Source organism: Phocoena sinus, chromosome 5, assembly GCF_008692025.1.
Source record: "Phocoena sinus isolate mPhoSin1 chromosome 5, mPhoSin1.pri, whole genome shotgun sequence".
In the NCBI taxonomy this organism is placed as follows: Eukaryota; Metazoa; Chordata; class Mammalia; order Artiodactyla; family Phocoenidae; genus Phocoena; species Phocoena sinus.
In genome coordinates this window covers 93,376,303-93,385,630 of record NC_045767.1, presented here as the reverse complement: position 1 = coordinate 93,385,630, position 9,328 = coordinate 93,376,303, and the positions used below count along the sequence as shown (strand labels likewise).

The following is a 9,328-nucleotide window of genomic DNA, read 5'->3' as shown; positions in this document are numbered from 1 at the left end:
TAATGTAAAAATGGTAAGCAGTATGTTATAAGTGATCTTCCTCTTTCCGTCATTTTGATGGTCCTTGCCTATATTTTTTTTAAGAATCAGGATTCTGATTCATTAATTTGATCTGTTGTTTTTCTATTTTCTTCATTAATTTCTGCTTTTATCTTTATTATTTCCTACCGTGTGCTTTCTTTTGTTATACTTTTTCCCCCTACCTTTTTGTGTTAGAAATCTAATTCACTTATTATCATTCTTTTTTTAAAATTGAAATAGGTGTTTAAGGCTAGGAATTTTCCTCTTTGCATTTTTTTTAAAGTCTGTTGTTTATTTTATTTATTTTTTTTGGGGGGGGGCTCCGTTGGGTCTCCGTTGCTGTGCATGGGCTTTCTCTAGTTGCAGCGAGCGGGGGGCTACTCTTCGTTGCGGTGCGCGGGCTTCTCATTGCGGTGGCTTCTCTTGTTGCGGAGCATGGGCTCTAGGTGCGCGGGTTTCAGTAGTTGTGGCTCCCAGGCTCTAGAGCGCAGGCTCAGTAGTTGTGGTGCATGGGCTTAGTTGCTCCGCGGCATATGGGATCTTCCTGGACGAGGGCTCGAACCCGTGTTCCCTGCATTGGCAGGCGGATTCTTAACCACTGCGCCACCAGGGAAGTCCCTGCATTGCTTTAATGTATCTCAGATTCTGATATGTAGTGCTTTCATTGTCATTATTTTTCAGAAATTTTTAAATTTCTGTTTATATTTCTTTTATCACATGAGTTATTTAATACAAGGCCTTTTAATTTCCAAGTGGAAAGGCCTTTTTGCTTTTGGGTTTTACTTTTATTTTTATTTTCTAGTTTTATTACATTGTGACCAGAGGTGGATGTTTGTAACATTTCTATTTATGGAAACTACTGATCTTTTATTTGTGCCCTAAAGTATGATTGGTTTTTGTGAATATTCCATGTGCACTTGAGAGGAAGGTATAGTCTCTATTATCAAAATGTAGTGTTCAATATATATCCAAAAAGTCTACCTTAGTGATTATTTCATCTAAATCTTTTATATCCTTACTTATTTTTTGGCCGCTTGACCTATCTCATACTGAGTGGCCTGTTAAAGTCTCTCATTATTACTGTGTTTCTAGTTCTTATTGCGTTTCCTGTAATTTATGTTTTATCTTAGTGGTTGCTGTGTTACATGGTACATGGAGTCAGAGGTATTATATCTTTACTGTGGAATGCAGCTTTTAACTTTAAGTGCCCTTTGTCTTATTTAATACTCTTTGGCTTGAGGACTACTTGGTCTGGTATCAGGATTTTAACCCATGCTTTTTAAAAAAATTTTATTGAAGTATATTTGTTTTACAGTGTTGTGTTAATTTCTGCTGTACAGCAAAGTGACTCAGTCATACACATATATATATATTCTCTTTCATATTCTTTTCCATTATGGTTTATCACAGAATATTGAGTATTGTGCTGTACAGTAGGACCTTGTTGTTTATCCATCCTATATATAATAGTTTGCATCTGCTTATCCCAAACTCTCAGTCCTTCCCTCCCCCACCTCCCTCCCCCTTGGTAACCACAAGTCTGTTCTCTATTTCTGTGAGTCTGTTTCTGTTTCCTAGATATGTTCATTTGTGTCGTATTTTAGATTCCACATATAAGACATATGGTATTTGTCTTTCTCTTACTGACTTACTTTGCTTATTATGACAAGCTTATTATGATAATCTCTAAGTCCATCCATGTTGCTACAAATGGCATTATTTCATTCTTTTTTATGGCTGAGTAATATTCCATTGTACATTGTATAGCATTGTATACCACGTCTTCTTTATCCATTCATCTGTCAAGGGACATTTAGGTTGTTTCCATGTTTCAGCTATTGTAAATAGTGCTGCTATGAACATAGGGGTGCAAGTATCTTTTTGAATTAGAGTTTTGTCTGGGTACATGCCCAGGAGTAGGATTGCTGGATCATATGGCTACTCTATTTTTAGTTTTTTGAGGAACCTCTATACTGTTTTGCATAATGGCCGCACCAATTTACATCCCCACCAACAGCATAAGAGGGTTCCCTTTTCTCCACACCCTCTCCAACATTTATTATTTGTAGACTTTTTATTGATGGCCATTCTGACTGGTGTGAGGTGGTACCTCATTGTAGTTTAGATTTGTATATCTCTAATAATTAGCAATGATGAGCATCATTTCATGTGCATATTGGCCATCTGTATGTCTTCTGTGGAGAAATGTCTATTTAGGTCTTCTGCCCATTTTTCAATTAGGTTGTTTGTTTTTTTGTTATTGAATTGTATGAGCTGTTTATATATGTATTTTGAAAGTTAATCCCTTGTCTGTCACATCATTTGCAAATATTTTCTCCCAGTCCATAGGTTGTCTTTTCGTTTTATTTGTGGTTTCATTTGCTGTGCAAAAGCTTATAAGTTTGATTAGGTCCCATTTGTTTATTTTTGCTTTTATTTCTATTGCTTTGGGAGACTGACCTAAGAAAACATTGGTACGATTTTTGTCAGAGAATGTTTTGCATATGTTCTCTTCTAGCAGTTTTATGATGTCATGTCTAATATTTAAGTCTTTAAGCCATTTTGAGTTTATTTTTGTGTATGGTGCAAAGATGTGTTCTAACTTCATTGATTTACCTGCAGTTGTCCAACTTTTCAACACCACTTGCTGAAGAGACTGTTTTTACCCCATTGTATATCCTTGCCTCCTTTGTTGAAGATTAATTGACCATAGGTGTGTGGGTTTATTTCTGAGCTCTCTATTCTGTTCCATTGATCCATATGTTTGTTTGGCCAGTACTATGCTGTTTTGATTACTGTAGCTTTGTAGTATTGTCTGAAGTCAGGGTATGCCTCCTGCTTTGTTCTTTTTCCTCAGGATTGCTTGGGCAATTCTCTGTCTTTTATGGATCCATATAAATGTTTTGATTATTTGTTCTAGTTCTGTGAAAAATGCCATGGGTAATTTGATAGGGATCACATTAAATCTGCAGATTGCTTTGGGTAGTATGGCCAACCCATGCTTTCTTACTGCTTTAATTTGCCTAGCAAATCATTGTCCATCACTTTATTTGTAGTCTTTTTGAATCTATGCCTATTAGTGTCCTCTTGTGTACAGCACAGAGTTGAATTTTTTTAAGAGCCAATTTGAAAATACTTGTCTTTGAATAGGCAGGTTAAGTCCCTTCAGGTTTATTGATGTGACTGTTGTGTTTGGTCTAAATTCTGTCACAGTGTTATTATGTTACTATCTTCTGGTGTAATTACTGCAAGTATTATATTTACTGTGTTTATTTGGTGTTTCTTCTTTACTTTTTCTTTTTAAAATTCTTTTGTCACTTAAGAAGATTTGTATTTTTATTCTAGTGGTTACCTTTGCCTTAGTACTTTCTATACTGCACCTATAACCCCCTTTTTTTTTCTTTCTTTACCTTTTGCTTTTTGTCAGTTTTAAATGGTACCTTTTACAACCAATGGCATTCTACTTTCCCTTTTTTCCTCTTTTCCCGTCTTTAGTTACATCTGTTCTCCATTGTCACACATATAATATTTATATGTTATTCTTCAGTGCCATTATCCCACCCATGTTTTAGTCTCAACTTTGCAACTGAATATTTAAATGTTCACCATCAGTCTTTTTTCAGTGTCCTGTCATCTTTTTTCTTTTTTTTCAAATGTTCACTTTTTTTCCCAAGTTTTATTTTGAAAAATTTTAAACCTAGAGAAAAACCAAGATTTTCACTAGTTGTTACCATTTGGCCACATTTGCTGGTCATCTGTTGGTTGGATGAAGCTTCACTCCCTGTAGTTGATTTCTCAGAAGGGGCACTTAATGTACAGTGTTCTGGTGCATTCAAAACTGCTTTTCTGTGCCTTTGAATCTTTTGAAGATCTTGGCTGGGTATAATATCCTTGGTTTAAATCAATGCTTTCTTTCCTTAGATTTCTTGAAAATGCTGCTCTTCTGTTGCCTTGCTTTGTATGTTGTTTTTGAATAATCTGATGCCATTCTAATCCTCTTGCCTTTGTATGTTATTTCATCTTTTTTGCCTGAAGGCCCTGAGGATTTTTTCATAATCTTTAAAGTCTTAACATGGTTTATTAGGATATATTTCAGAGTTGATCATTCTTTGTCGATTTTCCGTAGTATGAAAAATGTGTAGATTTGGATCTTCCTTTATTTATAGGAAGCTTCCTCAGATTATTTTAAATAATAGTTCTGTTTCATTTTTTTTTTACTTTTTTCTTCAGGGACACCAATTATGTTCAACCTTCTTTGCCTGTCTTCCATTTCATTCACTTCCTCTCCCACCCTTTTTATTTCTTTATCTCAGTTTTCATCCTCTTAGTTGTTTTCCTGATTTTCTTCAATGCCTTTTATTAAGTTTACATTACAGTCTCTCCTCCCTGTGTACTTTGTAATTTGGTCTTCATTTCTGATATAATTTTGTCTTTTTCTTTTCTTTCTTTCCTTACTTTAATCAACTCTCATTTCATTTCTTCCTGATTTTTTGCTTTTTTCATTGTTTCTTGTCCACTTCTGTTCTTACATTTACAATTCTCATTCAAGGGTGACTTTTAATCACCCCCAAATGCTTGCTTGAGAATGTTTAGTTCAGTTTGGAGTGTTGTGTTACAATTTTCTTTGACTTCATGTTTGTTGGCGGGGAGGGTATGGGGGGGACTCTTCATAGGCAAAAAAGAGTTTATCCACATTTTCTGACATTTTGTTGTAGTTTTGTATGGATGTGTTCTACTTTTATCTATTTTTATTCATTTAGTGGACAGGATTCCTTGTCTGAGAGAGCCGTCTTCTATGTGTTCCCTTTTATGGATGGTGGTGGGGGCGTTGGGTGGGAAGGGTAGAAGGAGCACTGGCATATCTTGCTTCTTTTTGTTTCTGCTGGTTCCTGAATTTTCCCCTCTCATTTCCTTCTTCCCTTTACTGCCATGTCTCCATATCTGATTCTCCCCCAGAAACATTCTTCTCTGAGGCTGACACTCCTGGTGCCCACCCACTTTCAAGCCCTTACTGCATAGCCAGGGCTACAGACTGTCATGTTCCATCCTGTGCTTAGTAACCTGGCCTTTCTTCTTCACTCTCTGGGGTGACTCTGTGCTTCCTCTCAGTCCTCTACTCCTTTTCAGTCTTTTCAGCCTCTCCTTTCCTGTTGTCCATACTCACAGGCCTGCAGTACTGGTTGGTAGAATATGGGAGAACTTTTAGAAAAAAATTTCCCTCTCCTTACAGACAATTTGAAGGCTGTGGTATTCTCCGTCTTCTGGGAATGCTGAAGGCTTGGAGCCCATGTGCGTTTATTTATTTGTTGTTCTTGTTGACTTTATGGATATTCAGAGGATGAGGAGGAGATTTGGAATCAGGCCCCCAGTGTTTTCCAAACCCAGAAGACCCCTCTTGGCCTAATCTAAAATTATGAGCACTGTTTGATATCAAAGAAGTTTTTACCTTTTATTAATGATTTCTAATTTGCTGATTTGTGATCTCTTTTCCTAATTTGTGGCTTTTTACTGAGGAAATGTCTTCTTCCATTATTTGACAATGTAATGTGATGAGAGAGACTTTAGAAGAGGAAAAACTCTGCCCCAAATCAGAGTGCTAATAATCATAATAATTAAAGTGTTAGTTTTTATTTTTAGATTGTCTCTAATAAGCCACTTGGCCTTTAAAATCAATAAGTTTTACAGTAAGATTCTCTTTACTTATTAATGTTAGATAATACTAAAATATTTCCGTGTAAATATTTTCCTGGTGAAAAATTGCTATTAAATTTCAAATGTGAATATAGTCAGTTCCTCCTCTATGAACGTTTTTCATGTAATACCTTATTAATAAAGATCGAATCCCTGTCTTTTATAGATAAGAACTAAAAGAACTAAATAGGGAAGCATTCATATTTCAAGATCTCTAAGAAGAGGTAGCAAATATTTAATATGGAACAAAAACCTTGTGAATCAAATAATGAGGATCTTTTATCAAGTAGTGGCCTTACATCCAATGCAGGTACGTGTTTTTTATAAAACAAAATGGGAAAAAAATTAGAACTAAGCAGTCTTCGTAATATTCATTCAAGCTGCTATTTTTTCAGTATGTTTTGATGTTAACTGTGCAAGGCACAGACCTTGTTCATGAATGTTTACCAGATTATTTATAATTCTGCTTTATAAGGAAGAAATTGTTTAGTCTTTTAAAAATAGCATATCTATTTTTTAGCATGTGTTTACATTATTTTTTGGTTTGAAGATTGTTTTCAAGTTGAGGAACTTAAGCACATGCCATGTTTCTCTAAATGCCTCCCTTCTCTTCCTCGGTCTGCTCTAAGCCCAAATTCTGCATCATTGTGACTTCTTTTCTCTCACACCCGCCCGCCCCCCATCCAGTCAGGTACCAAGTCCTGCTTTCTCTATTCTCAGAAATGTGTCTTGAGTGCATTTTCCCTCTCCATTCCCATGACTGCTGTCCTAGTTCAGGCCCCCCATCAACTCTGATGAAAATTATTTCAGTCAACAGATAGCAGGCAGGAAAACAGAAACAGTAGGAATAAATAGGTGACATTTAATACAGGGAATTGACAACACAGGTGTTGAAAGAGCTGAGAAGGCTCAGAGATGAGCCACTGTAGGAAGCTGCTACCAGCTTTGGGGCTAGAAGGACCCTGAGAATGGGAACTGTCATAAGGCGTAGGTACAAGCAGGAGCTAGAGCCATGGGGACGGCTGCCTGTGGGAGCTGAAGCCACCCCTCACTGCCAGAAGCCTGTCAGAGGCAGGAGAGAGGAGCGGTCCCTTAGCTTCTCCCTTCCTCTGGCCTTCTGGTCTTTTGCCAGTACCTCCCACTGCGAACCGTCTTGGAAACAAGTTGGGAACGGGGCCTAGGAAAAAAAGTTCTCTACAACACACAGCAGAATAGGGACAGGACAGAGAATGGATTATCTAGCAGTCAGGCAGGTGACCTGCACAGCCCTAACTGCTTTCCCTGTCATGTCTGTCTCATCTGAAAGAATGCAGCCAGAGTTTATTCTCAGTTATAGGTGTTGTTTCACCGTTTCTAAGCGCAGTGAAACAGTGCTGAAAAACTTTTATTTTGGCGCCTTTATTTTGTAAAAGCTTCTGCCCCTTAGGGTGCTCATTGCCATTGTCACTTCCATCCTACCATACCCATCAACCCTGCTCACCTCCCCACCTGCACGATATCCCTCATCCTCAGGGACATGGGCACTTAGCTCATGGGCTGTCTCTCCCTCCCCGGGCACATCATCATCCCGTAACACCGTCGCCCTCATGGACGACCCATCTAAGATCTTAGACTCACGGCTTCTCCACCTTTTTAGTTCTAATTGTTTTGACCTGTACTCTAGCTACTCACTTTCCTATCTTGGATCTTATTGCCAAGAACGGTTGGACTTCTGGAATCCAGCCTGCTATCTTCCAGCACTCTCACTCTCTTATTCCTGCAACACTTATTTTTCTGCCTCATGAAGGTCGTGGTTCTCAACCATGGCTCCACGTGAAGATCACTTTTTGAGACTTTAAACTTTTAAATGGCTTAGAACCACACCTAGAGAGGCTAATTCGGGAGATCTGGAATGGGGCTTGGGCACCACTGTTTTTTTTTTTTTTTAAAGCTCTCCTTGTGTTCCTGGTTTACAACAAGGGCTGAGGACAGCTGCTCTACCTTCTGCTGTTTTCTCCTAAACTATCCACCTCTTCCTATCTTCACTTTCTTTATCGCTTGCCAATATCCTCAACTTCCTCTTTCTCTTATTCTTCTTTGCACTCTTACAGGAGAATCCCAGTCCTTTCAGGCTGACTGCCTTTTCCATTTTTGTCCTGGGCTGCTGGAAGAAAATACACAAATGTGGATTTTCCACCGATTTGCCACTTGAGAGTCATAGTTTGCCATCTCAGCTGGGCCCCCGAGGCTGCTGAGGAATCTTTCTCTTAATCTTAGCCAGTTCTGTCTCTAATTTCCCACCACACTTATTTCAAAATTACACCATCCTCAAGCCCCTCACTCTGCCACCGTCTTCCTCACTCTCAGATAATGTCATTTCCTGATTTGCAGAGAAAATACGCCATTCGGCTGGCATTCTCCTACCCTCTCCTCTGCTGCCCCTAAGACTCACTGTTCTTCACAGTCCGTACCTCTTCATAGCTCCGTGGAGGAGGTACCCTCCTAATTTGCTACTCATGCTTTAATTCCCACCCCTGCTCGCAGCAGCTCAGCCTCCTCGGAGGTTTGGCTCCAGGATCTCTGCAGAGTCTTGGGCCCCACTCTCTCCGATATCTTCAGTCCCTCTCTCTCCATTTGCACTTATCCATCAAAGTAAACATGCTAAATCTCTCCAAGCCTAAAACCACTAACAAGGAAATATAACAAACCAAAACAACAAAAATGAAAACCTCTCCTCAACCTGCGCCTTCCGTGCCCCTTCTTCCTTCACAGCTGTGCCGTCTGAAAGACAAGTCTGTGTTCACGCGTCCTCATCTTCACCATCCATTCACTCTGTGAACCACTGCCTTAGGACTTTTGAACCTAGTATTCCAATGAAATCACTCTGGCCATAATGACTAGATTTTCTCTTTTTTGCCAAATGCAGTGAACTCTTCCCCCTGCCCAACATTTTATTTCGAATTTTTTCAAAATGGTCGAACAATTGAAAAAATAGTACGTTGAATACATTAAATACCCTTCAACTGATGCACCAGTTGTCAGCATTTTATCATATTTGCTTTATCTCTATGCCTACAATTTATATTTCGTTTTGCTGAAGTTGAAGGCATCATTATTCATGCCTCAAAACCAGAATGTGCATCTCCTTAGAAAAAGGATGATGTCCTACATTGCCACATCATTGTATCTGAGAAGATTACTGTCGATGCAGTTATCATCTAATTCATATTCATATTTAAATTTCCCCAGTTGTTCCAAAAAAAGTTTTACTTAGTGTTTTAAAAAAATCTAAGATCAAAGATCCTGCACTGTATTTGGTTGTTTGGTCTCTTTATTCTCTTTAAATCTGTAACCATCCTCCCTCCTTTTGTTGTTGTTTCTCATAGCATTTTCCTTAAGAGTCCAGACCAGTTGTATTGTAGAATGTTCCACATTCTAGATTTTTTCTGATTGTTGCTCATGTTTAGATTCAGATGAAACTCATTTGGCAAGAGTTTTACATAGGTGACAGTTTATACTTTTACATCATACTTTAGGGAACACATAATGCCAGATCCTTCTAATTTAGAGTCATATTTTCTCCTTTACAATAAATAAGTAACCTATAGGATGGCCCTTTGAGACCTTGTGAATATCC

At 38.3% G+C, this 9,328-nt stretch overlaps 1 protein-coding gene across 1 annotated transcript in view; it reads left to right on the top strand.

Annotated features, from left to right (window-relative positions):
* Positions 1 to 5,915: 5,915 nt before the first annotated feature.
* The window catches only part of CCDC158 (coiled-coil domain containing 158), a 78,059-nt gene continuing 74,646 nt past the window's right edge, over positions 5,916 to 9,328 (top strand). The window contains exon 1 of the mRNA XM_032633143.1: positions 5,916 to 6,022. Within this exon, the coding sequence (XP_032489034.1) occupies positions 5,953 to 6,022 (70 nt within the window). The 5' untranslated portion in view covers positions 5,916 to 5,952. The remainder of the gene's footprint in view (positions 6,023 to 9,328) is intronic.